This window comes from Gorilla gorilla, chromosome 1, assembly GCF_029281585.2.
Source record: "Gorilla gorilla gorilla isolate KB3781 chromosome 1, NHGRI_mGorGor1-v2.1_pri, whole genome shotgun sequence".
In the NCBI taxonomy this organism is placed as follows: Eukaryota; Metazoa; Chordata; class Mammalia; order Primates; family Hominidae; genus Gorilla; species Gorilla gorilla.
The window spans coordinates 212,677,767-212,701,080 of record NC_073224.2 but is presented as its reverse complement, the minus strand read 5'-3'; the positions used below and the strand labels follow the sequence as shown (position 1 = coordinate 212,701,080).

Genomic DNA, 23,314 nt, shown 5'->3' with positions numbered 1-23,314 from the left:
TAAATGGGGATTATTATTGTACATGAATATTCATAGCAGCATTATTCATAGCAGCGTTATATTAGCTTTCTAACTTCCTAAAAGGATTGTTGCAAAGTTCAAATTAAAAGCTTGAACAAAAGTGCTTTGATAGGTATAAAACATTGTGTGTAAGGCAGTCATGTCATTATTCATTAAGCAAATATTTATTGGTGCCTGCTAAGCTTACATCACTCCTGGAAGACCAGTGGGATCAATGGATGAATCGGATGAAGAGCAGGCCCTCAGCATGCTTTTAATCTTCTAAGAAAGAGAAGCCACGTAAATAACCACAGCTCAAGGTAGGAGACAGATGAAGGAAAAGCTAAGCATGCTTTTAATCTTCTAAGAAAGAGAAGCCACGTAAATAACCACAGCTCAAGGTAGGAGACAGATGAAGGAAAGGCTAAGAATGGAATTTTCTTTCCATAACCTGTGATTTTGAGGTAGAGAAAAGAAAGGGTTTTTTTTGTTTTTTGTTTTTTTTTTTTGAGACGGAGTCTTGCCCTGTCACCCAGGGTGGAGTGCAATGGCGTGATCTCGGCTCACTGCAACCTCCGCCTCCCGGGTTCAGACGATTCTCCTGCCTCAGCTTCCCGAGTAGCTGGGATTATAGGTGCCTGCCACCATGCACAGCTAATTTCTGTGTTTTTAGTAGAGACGAGCTTTCACCATGTTGGCCAGGCTGGTCTCGAACTCCTGACCTCGTGGTCCACCCGCCTTGGCCTCCCAAAAAGTGCTGGGATTACAGGCATGAGCCACTGCACCTGGCCAAGAAAGGGTTTTAAGGTATTTCTTCTTTATTGACATATAATTCACGTACCATAAAATAGACAGTCTCTTAAATTATACAATTCATTGGTTTTAATATAGTCACAAAGTTGTGCAACTTGTCACCACTATCTAATTCCAAAACATTTTCATCACCTAAAAAAGAAACACATACCCTTGAGCTATCACATTCCTCCCCAACACTCCCATCTCTTTCTGTCTCTGTAGGTTTTCCTATTCTTGACATTTCACATAAATAGAACCATACAACATGTAGTCTTTTGTGACTGGCTTCCTTCACTTAGCAGAATGTTTTGAAGTTTCTTCCATGTTGTTGTATGAATTAGTACCTCATTCCTTTTTATGGCTGCATAATATTCCATTACAGTGGATATTAACACATTATATTTATTCATCAATTGATGGCCATTTGGGTTGTTTCTAATTTGGGCTATTATGAATAATGCTGCTCTGAGTATTCATGTACAGCTTTTTGTATGGACATGTGTTTTCTTTCTTTTTTTTTTTTTTTTAGACTGAGTCTTGCTTTGTCACCCAGGCTGGAGTGCAATGGCACGATCTTGGCTTACTGCAACCTCCGCCTTCCAGGTTTAAGCGATTCTGCCTCAGCCTCCTGAGTAGCTGGGATTACAGGCGCCCGCCACCACGCCCAGCTAATTTTTGTATTTTTAGTAGAGATGGGGTTTCACCATGTTGGCCAGGCTGGTCTCTAACTCCTGACCTCAGGTGATCTGCCCACCTCGGCCTCCCAAAGTGCTGGGATTACAGGCGTGAGCCACCACACCCAGCCATTTTTTTTTTTTTTTTTCCGAAACAGGGTCTCACTCTGTCACCCAGCCTGGAGTCCAGTGCCACAAACATAGCTCACTGCAGCCTCAAACTCCTGGGCTTAAGTAATCCTCCTACCTCGGACTCCCAAAGTGCTGGGATTACAGACGTGAGCCACCGTACCCAGCCTATTTCTGCATTATTATTTATTTAATTAATTAAAAATTTTTTTGAGACAGAGTCTCCCTCTGTTGCCCAGGCTGGAGCAGAGTGGTATGATTTCAGCTCACTGCAACCTCTGCCTCCTGGGTTTAAGCGATTCTCCTGCCTCAGCCTCTCGAGTAGCTGGGATTACAGGTGCCTGCCACCACGCCTGGCTAATTTTTGTATTTTTAGTAGAGATGAGGTTTTACCACGTTGGCTAGGCTGGTCTTGAACTTCTGACCTTAAGTGATCCACCTGCCTCAGCCGCCCAAAATGCTGGGATTAGAGGTGTGAGCCACCGTGCCCAGCCTTGTGCAGGTTTTTTATACAGGTAAACTCATGTCATGGTGGTTTGTTGTGCAGATTATTTTGTTACCCAGGTACTAAGCCTAGTACCCAATAGTTATTTTTTCTGATCCTCTCCCTCTTCCCACCCTCCACCCTCAAGTAGGTTCCAGTGTCTGTTGTTCCCTTCTTTGTGTCCATGAAGTCTCATCATTTAGCTTCCACTTACAAGTTATAACATGCCATATTTGGTTTTCTGTTTCTGCTTTAGTTTGCTGAGGATAATGGCCTCCGGCTCCATTCATGTTCCTGCAAAGGATATGATCTCATTCTTATGGCTGTATGGTCATTCCATGGTGTACATGTACCACATTTTCTTTCTTTTTTTCCTTGTGAGATGGAGTTTCACTCTTGTTGCCCAGCCTGGAGTCCAATGGCGTAGTCTCAGCTCACTACAACCTCTGCCTCCCGGGTTCAAGTGATTCTCCTGCCTCAGCCTCCCAAGTAGCTGGGATTATAGGCACCTGACACCATGCCTGCCTAATTTTGTAGTGTTAGTAGAGACGGGGTTTCTCCACGTTGGCCAGGCTGGTCTTGAACTGCTGACCTCAGGTGATCTGCCCGCCTCGGCCTCCCAAAGTGCTGGGATTACAGGCGTGAGCCACTGTGCCCAGCCTGTACCACATCTTCTTTATCCCATCTGCTGTTGATGAGCATTTAGGTTGATTCCATGTCTTGGCTATTGTGAATAGTGCCACAATGAACATACTGCACAGTGTGTGTGTCTTTATGGTGAAACTATTTATATTCCTTTGGGTATATACCCAGTAATAGGATTGCTAGGGCAAATGGTAGTTCTGTTTTTAGGTCTTTGAGGAATCTTCACACTGCTTTCCACAATGGTTGAACTAATTTACACTCCCACTAACAGTGTAAAAGTGTTGCCTTTTCTCTGCAACCTCACCAGCATCTGTTATTTTTTGACTTTTTAATAGCTATCCTGACTAGTGTGAGATGGTATCTCATTGTGGTTTTGACTTGCATTTCTCTATTGATCAGTGATACTGAGCTTTTTTTCATATGCTTGTTGGCCACATGTATGTCTTCTTTTGAAAAGTGTCTGTTCATGTCCTTTGCCCACTTGATAGGATTGTTTTTTTCTTGCACATTTGTTTAAGTTCCTTATAGATGCTGGATATTAGACCTTTGTCAGATGCATAGTTTGCAAGTATTTTCTCTCATCCTATAGGTTGTCTGTTAATGATACACTTTAAAATGATTAGTTTCATCTTATGTGAATTTCACTTAAAAAATTTTTATTATTATTTTTTTTGATTCAGAGTCTTGCCCTGTCTCCCAGGCTGGAGTGCAGTGGTGTGATCTTGGCTCACTGTAGACGAAACCTCCTGGGCTCAAGCAGTTCTCCCACCTCAGCCTCCCAAGTAGCTGGGACTGTAGGTGTGCCACCACGCCCAGCTAATTTTTTAACTTTTTTTAGAGACAGGGTTTCACCATGTTTCCCAGCTGGTCCCAAACTCCTGGGCTCAAGCAATCTTCCCACATTGGTCTCCCAAAGTGCTGGGATTATAGACGTGAGCCACTGCACCCAGCCTTAAATTTTTTAAAAAGAAACCATATCCTGGCCCGGCTCAGTGGCTCACACCTGTAATTCCAGCACTTTGGGAGGCCGAGGCAGACAGATCACTTGAGGCCAGTAGCTCAAGACAAGCTTAGCCAACATGGTGAAACCCTATCTCTACTAAAAATACGAAAAATTAGCCGAGCATAATGGTGCATGCCTGTAATCCCAGCTACTCCGGAGGCTGAGGCATGATAATCACTTGAACTTGAGAGGCAGAGGCTGTAGTGAGCCGAGATGGCACCACTGCACTCCAGCCTGGGCAACAGAGTGAGACTGTCTCAAAAAAAAAAAAAAGCCATATCCTTTAGCTGTCACTTCTCTATCCCCCCATTCCCTTCAGCCCTAAGCAACCATTAATCTACTTCCTATTTCTATTCTATTTTGTTCTATTTTATATAAATGGAATTATGCAATATGTAGGCTTCTTTCACTTGGCATAATATTTTTAGAGTTCCTCTATGTTGTAGCATGTATCAGTACTTCATTCCTTCTTATGGCCAAATAACATTCCATTGTATGGATATACCACATTTTGTTTATCTATTTATCAGTTGATGGATGTTTCCACCTTTTGGCTATTATGAATAATGCTGCTCTAAACTTTTTTTTTCTTTTTGAGACTGAATCTCTCACTAAGGCTGGAGTGGCATGATCATAGCTCACTGTAACTTCAAACTCCTAGGTTCAAGCAATCTTTCTGCCTCAGCCTCCTGAGTAGCTAGGGCTGTAGATGCATGGCCACCACACCTGGCTAATTTTATTTTTTGTAGAGACGGGATTTTGCTATGTTGCCCAGCCTGGTCTTAAATTCTTGGCCTCAAGTGATTCTCCCTCGGCCTCCCAAAGCGCTGGGATTACAGGTGTGAGCCAGTGCACCTGGCCTTGCTATAAATACATTCTTGCACAGATTTTTGTGTGGCATTTCTTCACTTTTAACAAAGTCACGATTTTCCTTCTGATCTTGCGTTTCAAACCTAACAGGTGATAAAGACATCCTATACTCTGCCCCTGCCATCCTACAATGAAATACCCCTTGTCAGCTTCATCTCTGGTAGGGAAATTGGGGCGGGGGAAATGTTATAATCCATGCTACTGAGCAAATATAACAGGGGTTACCAGGTTTTAGTAGAATTCAAATTTAGCTAACATTTGTTGAGCACCTACTACAATCTAGATACGATACTGTTATGTACTTTCTTTTTTTCTTTTTTTTTGGAGATAAGAGTCTCTCTGTATCCTCTAGGCTGGAGTGCAGTGGTGCAATCTCAGCTCACTGCAACCTCCGCCTCCCAGGTTCAAGCGATTCTCCTGCCTCAGCCTCCCCAGTAACTTTGTATTTTTAGTAGAAACGGGGTTTTGCCATGTTGACCAGGCTGGTCTCAAATTCCTGACCTCAGGTGATCCACCCACCTCAGCATCCCAAAGTGCTGGGATTACAGGCGTGAGCCACCACACCCGGCCCTGTTATGTATTTTCATACATATTTTATCATGTATTCACAACAACCCATTAAAGTAGGTGTTAGCATCCCCATTTTACAAATGAGGAAATTGAAACTCAGAAAATTGAAGTAACTTCCCTATGTAGGTACTAATTGGTACACTGAGGGGGAAGCTGGAATTCAGGCCCAGGTGCCTAAGTATCATATGTTTTTCTCTTTCTGCTGCATTATCCAGAGCCAAACAAGGACTATAGCACACATGAAAGGAGTGGTTCTTCATATTTGGATATTACCATTCAATTCTTGGTTCTAGATGAGTGATCTTCACAAATGTACTTTGTTCTAAGTCATGTTAACCTCAGGCTATTATATTACTGATCACCTTGGCATTATGATTAGACCAATTCCTCCAAATCGAGCTGTTAATTGACTTGTTTTTTTTTTTTTTCTTTTTTGAGACAGAGTCTCACTCTGTCACCCAGGCTGGAGTGCAGTGGTGTGATCTTGGCTCAATGCAACCTCTGCCTCCCAGGTTCAAGCGATTCTCCTGCCTCAGCCTCCTGAGTAGCTGGGATTACTGGCGCGCACCACTACTCCTGGCTAATTTTTTTTTTAGTAGAGACAGGGTTTCACCATATTGGCCAGGCTGGTCTCAAACTCCTGACCACAGGTGATCTGCCCACCTTGGCCTCCCAAAATGCTGGGATTACAGGTGTGAGTGACCACACCTAGCCAGACTTCTATTTTCTTGTTAGTATCCTTTAAAATCATAGAGATAGGCTTATAGAAGAAAGTTTTCCAGTATTCTAAGTTAAAAGTTTATAGAAATGATGGGGTTACATGGTGATATGCTAGGCATTTTAGAGCTCCAGGAATAGAATACCTTTTGGGAGGTATAACATCTGCATAGCAACTCATATTTTCTTTGTAACATTGTGTCTTATGTCTTCTTCTGTGCCTTAAGTATTTTTATATTTTTCATAATCTCAGCTCCCAGAAATCAGCTGCTTTCTTTCTCCTTAATTCATTGAGTATCTACTAGAGCTGGTCCACAATATCCTAACTTATAGTAGACCTTTGGGCCCGGGCACAGTGCCTCATGCCTGTCATTCCAGGAGTTTGGGGAGCTGAAGCAGGAGGATTGTTTGAAGCTAGCCAGGCAGTCAAGACCAACCTGGGCAACATAGCAAGACCCTGAATTTAGGAAAAAACAATAATTAGCTGGGAATGGTGGTGCATGCCTGTAGTCCTAGCTACTTGGGAGTCTGAGGTGGGAAGAAGGACTGTGTGAGCCCAGGAGTTCAAGGTTATAGTATGCTATGATCGCACCACTATATAGTGGTGATAGAGTAAGACCCTGTCTCTATTAAACAAATCAAAATCTGCCAGGTGTGTCAGCCTGGCCAACATGGTGAAACCTCATCTCTACTAAAGATACAAAAATTAGCCGGGCATGATGGGGGCATCTGTAATCCCAGCTACTCGGGAGGCTGAGGCAGGAGAATTGCTTGAACCCGGGAGGCAGAGGCTACAGTGAGCCAAGATCATGCCACTGCACTCCAGCCTGGGTGATAGAGCAAGACTCTGTCTCAAAAATAAAAAAATAAACCTAGCAGGTGTGGTGGCTCATGCCTGTAATCCTAGCACTTTGGGAGGCTGAGACGAGAGGATTGCTTGAGCCCAGGAGTTGGAGACCAGCCTGGGCAGCATGGTGAGGTCATGTCTCTACAAAAAATTTAAAAAATTAGCTGGGCATGGTGGCACACACATGTGGTCCCAGCTCCTCACGAGGGTGAGGTGGCAGGATTGCTTGAGCTGGGGAGGTCTAGGCTAGAGTGCAGTGATGCAGTGATTGCACCACTGCACTCCAGCCTAGGCAACTGAGCGAGATCCTGTCTCAAAAAACAAAAATAAAATTAAAAAACCTTTGTTCTCTAGCTCAAGAAATTTTTTGTTGAGCTTTTATATTCTGCAGACAAATTAGCCATTAATGTTATTAGAGCTTCAAGTATGCAAATCAGGGTATATTGTTAACTGTGCTCTCTTTAGAATGAAGAATACATGTTAAAGGTTACTTGTGCCCAGGCACATCTCAGCACTTTGGGAGGGCAAGGCAGGCAGATTACTTGAGGCCAGGCATTCGAGACCAGCCTGGGCAACGTGGTGAAACCCTTTCTCTGCAAAAAATACAAAAATTAGCCAGGCTCGGTGGCACATGCCTGTAATCCCAGCTACTCCGGAGGCAGAGGCATGAGAATTGCTTGAACCCAGGAGGTGGAGGCTGCATTGAGCTGAGATCGCACCACTGCACCCCAGCCTGGGTGACAGACCGAGACTCTGTCTCAAAAAAAGAAAAAGAAAAAAAAAAAGTTACTTGTGGTCTGTTATAGTCCCTGTGGTCCCTTTTTTCCATTACAGTTCTCTAAGTTGTCTTTCTTATTCTACTATGATGTGTTTAGTTCATTTCCCTCACTGTCATTTTTGTGCTTCTAAGATGTAGGAACAAATGAGTATAAAGAAGGTTTAACTTATTAATTCATGTTGTTCTTTCTGATTTTTTTTTTTTTTTTTTTGAGATGGAGTCTCACTCTGTCACCCAGGCTGGAGTGCAGTGGTGCGACCTCGGCTCACTGCAACCTCCGCCTCCCGGGTTCAGGTGATTCTCCTGCCTCAGCCTCCCAAGTAGCTGGGACTACAGGCGCGTGCCACCACACCTGGCTAATTTTTTGTACGTTTAGTAGAGACAGGGTTTCACTGTGTTAACCAGGATGGTCTCGATCTCCTGACCTTGGCCTCCTTGATCTGCCCACCTTGGCCTTCCAAAGTGCTGGGATTACAGGTGTGAGCCACTGCACCCGGCCGGCCTCCTCTCTGTTTCTTCTTCTTCTTCTTTCTTCTTTCTTCTTTCTTCTTCTTCTTCTTCTTTCTTCTTTCTTCTTTCTTCTTCTTCTTCTTCTTTCTTCTTCCCCTCCCCCTCCCCCTCCCCCTCCCCTCCTCCTCCCTCCTCCCTCCTCCTCCTTCCTCTTCTCTTCTTCCTCTTCCTCTTCTTCTCTCTTTCTTCTTTCTTCTTCTTTCTTTCTTTCTTTCTTTTTAACAGACAAGGTCTTGCTGTGTTGTTCAGGCTGGTTTCGAAGTCCTGACCTCAAGCAATCTTCCCACTTCTGCCTCCCAAAATGCTGGGATTATAGGTGTGAGCCACCACATTCAGGCATCTGCTATATTTTCAAAGTTTATCACAGTGCCTGGCATAATAGGCATTGAAAATTTTATTTTATGAATTCTTAGTCACTAATTTCAGCCTTTTTGCCTCTTAGCAGAACTGAACATTATGTAATTTGCATACTGCACCAGGTAGAAATCCCCTTGATGTAGTCTTTTCTAGTGTTTAATCATATATGTAACTTTATTGTGTCAATTCCAAATCTCTCATTCATGTCATTTTATATCTGAGCTCAAGCCCTCCTTAAAATAATGCTTTTAAAATTTGATCATGATTAAATCTTCTCATCCTCAAATAACTATTGATTTATTAATCTGATTATTTGTGTTTGAGAGACTTTTGGACTGAAGTATGAAACTTGTTATGCCCCTTGGTAGATTTAAGGGTGTTTCCTTCCTGATGTGAACCTTTTAAATAATCTCTACTTAGAAGTGTTTCCAGTTTTAAAAACAAAAACAAAAGAAAAAAACAAAACGATTTTTTAAAATAAAGTGTTTCTAGTTATGTTTGTCTGCCTGTAAAAGCTTGTGGAAAGGCACTGAGTCCCTTTTCTTGAGAGGAGAGAAGATAGGCATGCTCCAAGATGAGCTCTCTACCAGTATGCTATCATTTCTTCTCAGGATGGGAGCAGAAATATTCACCAGAATGCTAACCAGGCCAGGCGTGGTGGCTCATGCCTGTAATCCCAGCACTTCGGGAAGTGAAGGCAGGTGGATCAGTTGATGTCAGGAGTTCAAGATCAGCCTGACCAACATGGCGAAACCCTGTCTCTGCAAAAAATACATAAAAAATAGCTAAACGTGGTGATGCACTCCTGTAATCTCAGCTACTTGGGAGGCTGAGGCACGAGAACCGCTTGAGCCTGAGAGGCAGTGGTTCCAGTGAGCTATTGCGCCACTGCACTCCAGCCTGGGTGACAGAGTGAGACTCTGTCTCAAAAAAAAAAAGAATGCTAAGTAGGCATCAGTTGTATTAAATTTTGACTTTTTTTTTTGAGACGGAGTTTCGCTCTGTCATCCAGGGTGGAATGCAGTGGCGCAATCTCGGCTCACTGCAACCTCCGCCTCCCAGGTTAAAACGATTCTCCTGCCTCAGCCTCCCCAGTAGCTGGGATTACAGGCGTGCACCACCACCACGCCTGGCTGATTTTTTTTGTATTTTTAGTAGAGACGTGGTTTCACCATGTTGGCCTTGAACTCCTGACCTCAGGTGATCTGCACACCTCAGCCTCCCAAAGTGCTGGGATTACAGGCGTAAGCCACCGTGCCTAGCCAAATTTGACATTTTGGTTTTTTTTTAAACCTGTCTACCAATTTGATCCCAACTTCCATTTTACCATTTACCTGAATTGTGGTTTCCTGCTTGTCTGGTTTCTCTTTTCCCCCCATTTTTGTTCCTTTTAGTATTTCCAAGCCACACACCAGTCTTAGCTAAAAACCCCTTGTCTTTGATACTGAGCTCTCTTAGTATGGCTGCTATGTGTTTCATCTCATTATTCCTCCTTGTCTATCACAGTGCTTGGTGCTAGGTAAATACCCAATTAACATTTTAAGAAAATTAATGAATAAGTCATGGCAATTTAGTGGGCTCTTTTGGTGGATTCTCATAGTGATTGCTACTCTAGGAAATTACATACCATAGTTGTCAAGAGAATGGACTTTGGAATCACATGGCCCTGGGTTTGAGTTCCTGTTCCATCTCCAGTTTTAGCTGTGTAACATTGTGAAAATTGTTGCATGTCTATGAATATGTTTCCTCAAATGTAAAATTATGACAGTAAGAGCATCTACCCTACAAGCTTTTTTTGTTTAAGACAAGTGCAGTAGTGACAAGAGGGGAAACAGTAGAACAAGGAGTTCAATATGTAACTGTGAATAATCAATTGAGATAACTTGGTACCTTTGGACCAGCCCATAAAACTTTTTTTTGCTGAGATGGAGTCTCGCTCTGTCGCCCAAGCCAGAGTGCAGTGGCACGATCTCAGCTCACTGCAACCTCTGCCTCCCAGGTTCACGCGATTCTCCTGCCTCAGCCTCCTTAGTAGCTGAGATTACAGGCATGCTCCGCCACACACAGCTAATTTTTGTGTTTTTAGTAGAGATGGGGTTTCACCATGTTGGCCGGGCTGGTCTTGAACTCCTGACCTCAGTTGATCCGCCCATCTCAGCCTCCCAAAGTGCTCGGATTACAGGCGTGAACCACCGCACCCGGCCAAAACTTTTTGAACCACTCTTCTTCTGGGGTCTTAGCACTCTCTCCCTGGAAGTGGTTTTCCCCCAGTTCTTTGCTGCTTCTTGTCATTCATGTTTCAGCCTAAATGTCATCTTCTCAGAGAACCCCTCTCTATCAGGCAGGATTTGTAGTTGTATGCAACAGAAACCAACTCTGGCTGATTATTGAAAAGATATTAAGGAAATTCACAAAACATCAGGGAAGGTCATAGAGTCATGCTTGAAGAATGCTAAAACAAGAGAAACTGGGCAGCAGGCAGGACCCACAACTAAAATCATTCATAGACTCAGCCTGGTGAACACACTGTTGCCACCACTACTTACACAGCTAACACCACCTGCTGCACTGGACTTAATGGCCACTGTGGCCATCCCTTGCTACACTCCAGGTGAACTCTCTGTGGTCCTCTGACTCTGAGACACTAGATCCCAGTTCAGGGTTTAGGGGTGATGTGTCTGGTTGGCATAGCCTGGGCCATATATTCACATTGTAGCTGCAAGGGAGCCTCAGAAAGAGAATCTCAGTCAGCTCCTTTCTCACTTTATAGTGGTAAGGGGCTCTGCTTCCCACTAGACTCAAAAGGGGAATTCCCAAAATATAAGAAGCGTTCAAATGCTGAGAAGCCAGAAAATTCGACAAATGTCCACTACAGTTTCTTTGACCTGAAGTCTAAAAGTAGCTCACCAGTTATTGTCACTTCAACTTGTGTTATTGCCATCATACACTTTCCACTACTGGATATTTTCTTATTTTTATTTATTTCATTGTTTATTGTCTGTCCCTTCCTGCTAGAATGTAAGTACCATGAGCAAGGACATTGCCTGTTTTGCTCATTGATATATCCCTTCATTCTGTGCCAGGAACAGCACCTGGCATGTAGTAAAAGCTCCTTATGTTCATTTGTTGAATGAATGACTGTAAAACCCTCAGCACAATGCCTGGCACATAGTAAGTGCTTAATATTTGACAACATATATTTCTTTCTTTTTTTTGAGATGGAGTCTCGCTCTGTTGCCCAGGCTGGAGCGCAGTAGCACGATCTCGTCTCACTGCAAGCTCCGTCTCCTGGATTCACTGCCATTCTCCTGCCTCAGCCTCCCGAGTAGCTGGGACTACAGGCGCCTGCCACCACGCCCAGCTAATTTTTTGTATTTTTAGTAGAGACGGGGTTTCACCATGTTAGCCAGGATGGTCTTGATCTCCTGACCTCGTGATCCGCCCCTTTGGCCTCCCAAAGCACTGGGATTACAGGCGTGAGCCACCGCGCCCGGCCTGGCAACATATATTTCTTAGTAAATAAAAACATTTATATTCTTAAAAACCTTTTGACTTACATTATTTCATTTGAGCTTCACAGCAGCCTTCTAAGGAAAAGGGTATTGGGGGTAAGGAATGAGCCTTTTTCGGGTGAAGCGTACGTAACCCCATCAGTGTTTGTTCCAATGCGTCCTATGCCTGTGAGTCACAGGAATGAGTGTCTACTTGAAAAGATTAAGAGACTTAAGCAAGGCCACACAACTGTTCTTTCTTAATACCAGATATACTCACTTCTTTGGTGTTATTTCCAATGTAATCATCCTCACCTCATATTCTTGGTGCTTGTGGGGAAATTATTGTTGTTGTTTGGCTTTGACCAGTATATCACAAAGCAGAGCTATAGATGCCATTTCAGGCTAGTGTTTAGCTTACATTAATTTGTTCAAATTCACATTTTTAATCTGATGGCCAAAGACTCCTGCAAAAATCATCATGAAACTATAGTTCTCAGCTGGTATTCCTGGTGTTCTTGATGCTTACTCTTAAAAATGCCAGCGACTGCCATATCTCCCTGGTAATGACACTAAGATGGCAATGCTGAATGGCTTCATGTTGTAAGGGAAGGTTCTTGCCTGTTTTTTTGTTTGTTTTTTCTTTTTGAGACAGAGTCTTGCTCTGTCACCCAGGCTGGAGTGCAGTGGTGCAGACTAGGCTCACTGCAACCTCCGCCTCCCGGGTTCAAATGATTATCCTGCCTCAGCCTCCTGAGTAGCTGGGACTACAGGCGTGTGCCACCACACCTGGCTAATTTTTGTATTTTTAGTAGAGACGGGGTTTCACCATATTGGCCAGGCTGGTCTCAAACTCCTGACCTCATGATCCGCCCGCCTCGGCCTCCCAAAGTGCTGAGATTAAGGCATGAGCTACTGCGCCTGGCGGTTCTTGTCTTTTAAAGAGCTTATGGTCCTGCCAGGCACGGTGGCTCATGCCTGTAATCCCAGCACTTTGGGAGGCCGAGGTGAGAGTGTTGCTTGAGCCCAGGAGTTTGAGACAGCCTGGGCAACATAACGAGGCCCCATCTCAATTACAAAAAAAAAAAAAAAAAATGGCTGGGCACGGTGGCTCACACCTATAATCCCAGCACTTTGGGAGACTGAGGCGGGCGGATCACCTGAGGTCGGGAGTTCGAGACCAGCCTGGTCAACATAGTGAAACCGTGCCTCTGCTAAAAATACAAAAACTAGCTGGCGTGGTGGCAGGTGCCTGTAGTCCCAGCTACTTGGGAGGCTGAGGCATGAGAATCACTTGAACCCAGGAGGCAGAGGTTGCAGTGAGCCAAGATTATGCCACTGCACTCCAGCCTGAGCAACAGAGCGAGACTCTGCCAAAAAAAAAAAAAAAAAAAAGAAAAGGGAGGGAGGGAAGGAAAGAACGGAAGGAAAGAAAGGAAAGAAAGAAAGAGCTTGTTATCCCAAAATTGATTATGGAGGCGTTAGCCCCAAAGAACTCGGGCTGAATGAGAACATCTAATTTGGCAGCGAGTTTTTTTTATTGTCCTACTGCATGCCTAGCACTAAAGGAAAACAAAATCTGCAATAACATAATGTTTAGGTGTCGAGTCTTCTTTTGTGGTTAAATGACAGAGGAAAGGAAGGAGTCTGCTCACAGATCAGGTGAAAAATGTGATTTCAGTAGAGGATGCCAGCTGGTGAGAGATTGAAAAGTAGCCTTGTGAGGTCCTAATGACTGGCAGGGTTGGCAGAGAGAACTGGTAAACCCTGAGAGCCGTCTTCTGGGCACAAAGGGCCATCATTGGGAAGAAAGACTAAACTTCTGTGTGGCTTCAGAGGTGGAACCAGGACTAAAAGGTGAAAATGCCAGGAGGCAGAACTTTCCTTGAAAGTCTAGTATTTTTAAATCTGATTACAAATTAGCGTGCTTTTATAGAATAATTTTGAAAATATTAAAAAGTAGAAAAAGTCAGTCATATCATTAACCAAAGAGAGCTATTGTTTTCTTTTTATTATTTTACTTATTTTTAATTTGTTTAGAGACAGGGTCTTGTTCTGTCACCCAGGCAGGAGTGCAGTGGTGTCATCATAGCTCACTGCAGCCTCAAACTCCCGGGCTCAAGTGATCTTCCGACCTCAGCCTCATGAGTAGCTGGGACTACAGGCGCATGCCACCATGCCCAACTTTTTTTTTTTTTTTTTTTTTTTTTGGTATAGATAAGGTCTCACTTTGCTGCCCAGGCTGGTCTCTAACACCTGGCTTCAAGTAGTCCTCCCACCTCAACCTCCCAAAGTACTGGGATTACAGGCATGAGCCACTGTGCCCAGCCATATTTTGAGTTTTGTTACGATAAAATTGTTTTCCTTTTTTAGAGGCAGAGTCTCGCTATGTTGCCCAAGGAGGACTTGAACTCCTGGGCTCAAGTGATTCTCCTGTCTCAGCCTCCTGAGTAGTTGGGACTACAGGTGCACAGCACTGCACCACCACACCTGACTTTTCTTTTTCTTATGGCAAATCCTCAGAAATAGAATTGCTTATTATTTTTAACAATCAGAGTTGTATAACACAGGAATAGGTTGCTTCAACAAGTGGTAAGGCTAGGCCAGGCACAGTGGCTCATGCCTGTAATCCCAGCACTTTGGGAAGCTGAGGTAGGCAGATCTCTTGAGCCCAGGATTTCAATACCAGCTTCAGCAAGATGGCGAGACTTCATCTCTACAAAAAAAAAAAAAAAGAGAGAAAAGAAAAAATTAGCTGGGAGAGGTGGTGTGCACCTGTGATCTCAGTTATTCAGGAGGCTGAGATGGGAGGATCACTTGAGCCTTGGAAGTTGAGGCTACAGTGAGCCATGATCATGCCACTGCACTGCAGCCTGGGTGACAGAGTGAGACCCTGTCTCAGGAAAAAAAGAGTAGTGAGACTAAAAGCCTACCTACCAGGATTTTTTTTGTTTGTTTTTTGTTTTTGTTTTTTTGTTTTGTTTTGTTTCTAGATGGAGTCTTGCTCTGTCGCCCAGGCTGGAGTGCAGTGGCGCAATCTCAGCTCACTGCAAGCTCCGCCTCCCAGGTTCACGCCATTCTCCTGCCTCAGCCTCCTGAGTAGCTGGGACTACAGGCACACGCCACCACACCCAGCTAATTTTTTTGTATTTTTAGTAGGGACGGGGTTTCACCATGTTAGCCAGGATGGTCTCAATCTCCTGACCTTGTGATCCACCCACCTCGGCCTCCCGAAGTGCTGGGATTACAGGTGTGAGCCACCGCGCCCGGCCCTACGAGGATGTTAAAGAAGGATTTCTTTATTAGGTTGGGTCTTGGACACGGTCACCATTACATTTCCTTTACACTGTTTGATTCTGTGAATCTACTGGAGGCTTGAGAGTTCTGTCTGTGATACTGATTTGGTTTCGGGGAGAGCCAAGCTGAGGATCAGAGATTTGAAGCATAACTAAAAGTTCAGACAAGCTGCCACAGATGCCTACTGAGCAAGTGAAACTTGATGTCTTTCTAGCTTTGCCTTGTTCTAACTTTAAGGATATGCTACCATTATCCTTCATACTTATACCCAACCTGCCATTTTCTGATGAAGCATAACATATTTCTTCCGTGTTTGTTCCAATGCTTGTTGGGATGTGCTACTGTTCTCCCCACCCACTTCACCCATTCCAGAGGTTTTTCAACACTATGGAGCAGGGCCAGCCCACCATGCCACAAATGACAGGCAAGGGCCACTTCACTGGGTGGGCTGTTTTAGGGGTGGAATTAGGTCTTGGGAGTCACCTTATTATCCATCCTCCAAAGTTTGATGATTTTTTTTTCCCCCAGGTAACTAAATGTGTATTTTGTGGACCTGGGCTTGGCTGGAATGCTCAGGGGTCCTGAAGATCCTTTTATAGCTTCCTTCTGTTGAACCATTAAGAAAAGATGGCGAAAGTCAACATAACTAGAGACCTCATCCGTAGGCAGATCAAGGTAAGCAGCCCAGACTTCTGCACCAGATCATGAGATCTTTTCTTTCCCACAGATTGATTTTACAGATGAAAAAACTGAAATCTATAGTCTGTGACTTGCCTAAAGTCACGTAGCTAGTTAGTGGCAGACCCAGGACTAGAATCAAGGTCTCTTTCTCTCCATCTTGTATTGTCTAAGAACATGGATTTCATGGAGACTCTGTCCACATACTTGTGCCTGGGCTGCTGAGATTAATGCAGGCTGGCAAGGGAGGGGAGCTGTCAATGTGTTGTGCAGATACATACACATCCTTGTGTTGGGCAGGTGGTGCACAAGAGCAAATATAACTTCTTCATGTTGCTCCAGCTGCCAAGTTGTATATGTAAGAGATCCTGGGAGAGTATTAGTCCCAGTTCAGCTTGTATTCTCTTTGAGGCTCTCCTGTGCTAAAGCCTGTCCTCTGCAGTTTGTATGTAGAAGACACTCTGATACCTGTGAGATAAATGGATGACTGGGCAGTCAAGTTCAGTTATTGAAGTAGCCCCAGGCTTTGTTAGAGAAACCCTCAGAAAAGGAGCCATAGAGGTTTAATGCAATACATTAAACCAAGGCATGATGTGCTCCAGCACTGGTAAGAATCCCCAGCTGGAGTCAGGAGCTTCATCTCACCACTGCCCTAATTAACTAACTATAGGTCTTTAGTCATTTTACCTCCTGTGCCTCAGTTTTATGTTGTTAAATGATGATAATGGCTGTCTGCCTGTAGGCTGACCTTGAGAATGAAATCTGAATGAGCTTGAGAAAGTTCTTTGACAAATTAAGTGCTAAAAAGTACTAAAGTACTAAAAATTTTTTTTTTTTGAGACAGAGTGTTGCTCTGTTGCCCAGGCTGGAGTGCAGTGGTGTGATCTCAGCTCAGTGCGACCTCCACCTCCCAGGTTCAAGCGATTCTCTTGCCTCAGCCTCGCAAGTAGCTGGGACTACAGGCGCATGCTACCATGCCCAGCTAATTTTTTGTATTTTTAGTAGAGACGGGGTTTCACCGTGTTACTCAGGAGATCTTGATCTCCTGACCTCGTGATCCACCCACCTTGTCCTCCCAAAGTGTTGGGATTACAGGCGTGAGCCACCATGCCTGACCTAAAAAAATTTTTAACTAAAAATTTTTAAAAAATCAAGTGGCATGCAGCATAAGCTATGGTCACCATTTAGAAGGATTGAGTATGTGCCTCTACATGAGCCATGTACTTGGCATATTTGTGTATTTTTCCCTGCATCCCTGAATCCTTTTATTTATCTTATTTTTATTTTTATTTTTTGAGACGGAGTTTTGCTCTTGTTGCCCAGGCTGGAGTGCAGTGGCATGATCTTGGCTCATTGCAACCTCCACCTCCCAGGTTCGAGTGATTCTCCTGCCTCAGCCTCCCGAGTAGCTGGGATTACAGGCACGTGCCACCATGCCTGGCTAATTTTGTATTTTTAGTAGAGATGGGGTTATACCATGTTGGCCAGGCTGGTCTTGAACTCCTGACCTCAGGTTCCTTGGCCTTCCTTGGCCTTCCTTGGCCTCCCAAAGTACTGGGATTACAGGCATAAGCCACCATGCCCAGCCCCTGAATCCTTTTAGCTTTGTCCATTTGTGGAAGTTTTTTGTGTGTGATTTCATTAGACTGAGTGGTCCTCAAAGACAGGGGCCATTTCCTAGAGGCACGGAATCAGCAGGGGTTCTTTTTCCCTTTGTGTGCAATATGTGTCCTAAAGATGATGCCCACCCTGTCCAACCTAAATACGGAACTATTCCCTATTGTTTCCAATTTTTCTTCTTTCCTTTTTAAAAATTTTTTGGTTTCTTTAAAAAAAAAACTGAACGGCACAACTTAGTGCTTAATTATATACTACTGTCTTCTATTCTTCTCTAATCCTTGTCCCAGAATAATACAAAGTCCTGTAGGCCAGTTCCTTGTTGTCTTCTTTAGCTCCTGTGGTGCCCAGGAAAGAGCTGGATATATAATAGGCACATAATAAATCATATTTAATTGAATCAATGAAATCACGAATTTGTTTCTGTCCCCTAGGAGCGGGGTGCCCTGAGCTTTGAGCGGCGCTACCATGTCACTGACCCCTTTATCCGGCGGCTGGGCCTGGAAGCAGAGCTGCAGGTAAGAGATCCAGTTTGCACCCTAGATGCAGATGGCCTGCTGTCCATTCTCTGCCTGCAGAAATCCTCTTGGCCTTATCAAGGCATAAACAAGTGTTTCTCTGCAGGCCATATCTGACAGTTACTTCTCCTTCAGTAGACAACTAAATCTGAATCAAGATCAGCAATTGACATAGTCACATATAAATTATTATTTTTTTATTTTTTATTTTTTTTGAGATGAAGTCTCGCTCTGTCACCCAGTCTGGAGTGCGGTGGCACGATCTCTGCTTACTGCAAGCTCCGCCTCCCGGGTTCACGTCATTCTCCTGCCTCAGCCTCCCGAGTAGCTGGGACTACAGGCGCCCATCACCACGCCCAGCTAATTTTTTTGTATTTTTAGTAGAGACAGGGTTTCACCATGTTAGCCAGGATGGTCTCGATCTCCTGACCTCGTGATCCGCCCGCCTTGGACTCCCACTGGGATTACAGGGGTGAGCCACCGCGCCTGGCCTTAAATTATTTTTTTGGACATATTATTTGCTTTAAAAAAGTTTGTTCAATTCCATACCACTATTTTTACTATTGGCTTGGGCAGTGAATACAGATTTCCTACCTGTATACAGGAATATAGAATTTATAGTGTTTTCATATACATATACATATACATATACATATACACATAATGTATACGTGCACACACACACAAACACACACACTTTCTTATTTTAGCATCAAAGCAATGCTGTAGGGATGTGGACTGAGAATAGGTATTTAAAAAAAAAAAAAAAGACCGGCTCATGCCTGTATTCGCAGCACTTTGGGAGGTCAAGGAGGGTGGATCACTTGAGGTCAGGAGTTTGAGACCAGCCTGGCCAACATGGTGAAATCCCAACTCTACTAAAAATACAAAATTACTCAGGCATAGTGGTGCATGCCTGTAATCCCAGCTATTTGGGAGGCTAAGGCACGAGAATTGCTTGAACCCAGGAGGCGGAAGTTGCAGTGAGCCAAGATAGTGCCACTGCACTCCATCCTGGACAACAGAGTGAAACTCTGTCTCAAAAAAGAAAAAAATAAAAGAAAGCCAGGTTCAGTGACACATGCCTATAGTCCCAGCTATTTGGGAGGCTGAGACAGGATTGCTTGAGCCCAGGAGTTCAAGTCCAGCCTGAGCAATATAGCAAGACCTTGTCTCTAAAAATTAAAATAAAATAATAAAATGTTTAAAAAAAACAACCAAAACCAAAAACCAAAACGCTTGTTCAAGTTTGTCCTGTCCTGTCCATGGATAGGCCAGACCTTTGGTCCAGAAATTCAGCTTTTTCATTGTGTCTGACATAGAGACTCCATAATGTTGGTTCCATTCTCTTTTCTTCCTCAACATCATGTGTTTTGTGGGTCTTCATTTTGTTTTGTTTTTGGTAGAGTTGGAGTCTTGCTGTGTTGCCCAAGCTGATCTCCAATTCCTGACCTCAAACAGGTCTCTCACCTTGGCCTCCCAAAGTGCTGGGAATTCAGGCATGAGCCACCTCACCCAGCCAAGATCACATTTTGAATCTAATTTTTTTTTTTTGAAACAGTGTCTTGCATTGTTGCCCAGGCTGGAATGCAGTGGTGCCATCATGGCTCACTGCAGCCTCAACTTCCCGGACTCAAGTGATCCTCCTGCCTCAGCCCCCTGAATAGCTGGGATTACAGATACATGCCACTATGCCCAGCTAATTTTTGTATTTTTTTGTAGAGACAGGGTTTCACCATGTTGCCCAGGCTGGTCTCAAACTCCTGAGCTCAAGCCATTCACCTGCCTCAACCACCCAAAGTGCTTGGATTACAGGTGTGAGCTACTGTGCCTAGCCCACACTGTAATCTTAAAAGAAATTAGTACTTGTTGAGTTTTGGCATAGTATCAAAGAAAGATATACACAGTTACCTGAAAAGGCTATTCAAATATTCCTTCCAATTCCAGCTTCTTTGTGAGGCTGGATTTTTTTCATATACTTCAACCAAAAATGACATTGCAATGGGCTGAATACAAAAGCAGATGAGAATCTACTGGTCTTCCATTAAACTAGACATTAAAGAAGTTTGCAAAAATGTAAAACAATGCCACTCTTCTCATTAAATTCTTTGCCTTGGAAAATATAGTTATTTCATTTAAAATGTGTTTTTTATTGTTGTTTTTTAGTGAATTAAGAATATGCCAGCCTGGGCAACATAGCGAGACCTTGTCTCTACTAAACATTTTTTAAAAAATGAATTAGCCAAGCATGGTGGTGCATACTTGTCCCAACTATTTGGGAGGCTAAAATGGGAGAATCACTTGGGCCCAGGAGGTTAAGCCTGCAGTGAGCTGTGATTGTGCCACTGCACTCCAGCCTGGGTGACAGAGTGAGACCCTGTTTAAAAAAAAAAAAAATTACTGGGCGCAGTGGCTCACACCTGTAATCCCAGCACTTAGGGAGGCTGAGGCGGGGGGATCACCTGAGGTCAGGAGTTTGAGACCAGCCTGACCAACATGGAGAAAGCCCATCTCTACAAAAAAATACAAAAATCAGTTGGCCATGGTGGTGTGTGCCTGTAATCCCAGCAACTTGGGAGGCTGAGGCAGGAGAATCGCTTGAACCCTGGAGGTGGAGGTTGCAGTGAGCCAAGATCTCACCATTGCACTCCAGGCCTGGGCAACAAGCACAAAACTCCATCTCAGAAAAAAAAATTGTTTTAATTTCTAATATGATAAATATTGACAGATATCACCCATATAAACAAAAGCTCTTTGGGATCCTCAGTAATTTTTAATAGCGTAAAGGGGTCCTGAAACTGGAAATGTTAAGAACCACTACTCTATAGAGCCATGGAATGGGATGCCTGAATAATATTGCCTGGGGGAAAAGCAGGAGGAGCAAGAAAAGGGTCCAGGACCAAGAACCAAGGTGTTTCAGCATTTAGAGAGTACCTACTTTTCGTCTTCCTCTACCCACTGAAGACAGAAAGAATAGCCATAGAGGTCTGAGGAGAACATGGTATCACGGTAGCCAAGGAGGAGAAAAAGCTCGAATGTGTTGATTTTTACAGTCTAACTCTCAAAAAGCCATCTGTTTTCCTCTTTCCTGGTTTGGAGTTGGAGGGAATACTATTTGCATTACCCCAAATAGTAATTAAAATACCTCTATAAGCAATATGAACTTGGAGAAGTTGTTTAACTTCTAAAGGCCATTTCTTCATCTGTAAAATAATGTCTCTTAGGTGTAAGTCAGTTAATTTATGTAAAGGACCTAGCACAGTGTCCAGTATATTGTATAAGTCCATGGCACACAACAGACATTAGCTGCTATTATTGTTGTTATTTATGGAAAGCTCTTAAAGTTTCCTAAGACGCCAGTCCCAAGATGGTGATTTGATGGCATCTAGCTATTTAAAACTTCTTCAGTCATTTCCTTCCCTGTTTTATTTCCATCATTGTCACATATGGACCTCATGTTAGTCAATAATAGTTTATCTTTGGCATTAAGAAAAGGTGATTAGTGGGAGGTAAGGGTGGGATAAGAGGGAAAATCAACAGTAAAAGCTCCTGCCTTTTGGTGGTTACTGATTATGTTTTCTTTATGATCTGGGCAAAACATTTTTTCCTGGGTTTTCCAATTTTCTACTCTGTATGCTTTTGAAAAATGCAAAGGGAAGCTGAAAGAGAACTATTATGAGATAGTGTCAGACATTTAGTAGATGCTCAATAAAAACCTGTTGGTGTGATTGGCTTTTCTGATATTCCACATTAGAGGTAGCTTTCATAACCTTATCCCTATTCAACCATGCGATTTCTGTAGCTTCCGCCTTAATAATCTGGTCTGATTTTTACTTTTTGACTTTATAGTTTACATTTTATGTCCATTTAAAATTCAGACTTTAGCTAGTGTTGATATTGGTTACCCTTCCTGTATGTTGATAGAATTTATACCTACAGAGCTGACAGTTTGAAAAGCCTCCAAGTTAACTTGGATTACTTTCTTTTTTTTTTTTTGGCAACAGGGCCTCACTCTGTCGCCTAGGCTGTGGTGCAGTGGCCAATCTCGTCTCAGTGCAACCTCTGCCTCCTGGGCTGAAGCAGTTATTGTGCCTCAGCCTTCTGAGTAGCTGGGATTACAGGCGTGTGCCACCACACCCAGCTAATTTTTTTATTTGCTAGAGATGGAGTTTCGCCAAGTTGGCCAAGCTGGTCTCAAACTCCTGTCCTCAAGTGATCCACTCACCTTATTTTTTAATAGGTCAATATTCATATGGTTCAAATTCAAAAGTTTAAAAAGTCATCTCCTCATTATTTTTCCCAGCTACGTAATCCACTTACGTGGAATTGACTAATATAGTGAGTTTTAGTATCCTTTCAGAGGAATTTTATGCATAAAATTCTTACCTTTTCTCACAAATGTTAGCCTAACATATTTACTGTTTCAGTAAGAAAATCAACAACTTACTAAAAAAAATAAGGTCTAAAACAATGAAGTATCTTTAAAAAGATACTTTCATAATTTTGCCATATTCATACATAAGATATTTCTAATTTCTAATTCTTTCATGGTTCAGAGTGTTCTGTTGTGTATGTGGACCCATAATTTACTTAAATTAGCCATAGCAATAGACATGTAGATTATTTACAATTTTTTGCATGTACAAGGTCATTCCTTATGACATCATTTGGCACATGCGGTTATATCTCTATCAGACGAATACCTAGGGTGGAATTTGTAGGTCAGAGGATATACACATCTGTGATTTTGATAAGTATTACCAAAATTGCCTTCCATGGTGTTTGTACCAACTTTTGCTCCTATCATACTCCTTCTGTCTTATATCAAACATAATGCTCAACAAATACTCTCTCTCAAACCCCAATGTGTTCATCATCATTTTGAGAAATTTCACAGGCGAGGCATGGTGGCTCACCCCTGTAATCTGAGTACTTTGTGAGGCTGTGGCAGGTGGATCACTTGAGCTCAGGAGTTCGAGACCAGCCTGGGCAACATGGCAAGACCCCTGTCTCTATACCATCAAAAATGAAAACTTAAAAAAAGAGAGATTTCACAGATGAGTGCAGAATTATAGGCCAGAGAGATAACAGATTGGCTTTCAAGATACTTTTTTTTTTTAATTTAATTTTTTAGGTGGTTTTTTTTTTTTTTTTTTTTTGTGGTTTTCTTGTGACAGAGTCTTGCCCTGTCACCCAGGCTGGAGTGCAGTGGCGCGATCTTGGCTCACTGCAACCTCCGCCTCCCAGGTTCAAGTGATTCTCCTGCACCAGCCTCCCAAGTAGCTGTGATTACAGGCGTGTGCCTCCATGCCTGGCTAATTTCTGTATTTTTAG

At 43.2% G+C, this 23,314-nt stretch overlaps 1 protein-coding gene across 3 annotated transcripts in view; it reads left to right on the top strand.

Moving 5' to 3' along the window:
• The window catches only part of WDTC1 (WD and tetratricopeptide repeats 1), a 72,047-nt gene that overhangs the window by 10,545 nt on the left and 38,188 nt on the right, over window positions 1-23,314 (top strand). For all 3 annotated transcript variants that reach the window (XM_055389129.2, XM_055389128.2, XM_055389133.2), the window contains exons 2-3: window positions 15,696-15,842; window positions 17,897-17,980. In XM_055389129.2, coding sequence (XP_055245104.1) covers window positions 15,795-15,842; window positions 17,897-17,980 — 132 coding nt within the window. In that variant the 5' untranslated portion in view covers window positions 15,696-15,794. The remainder of the gene's footprint in view (window positions 1-15,695; window positions 15,843-17,896; window positions 17,981-23,314) is intronic.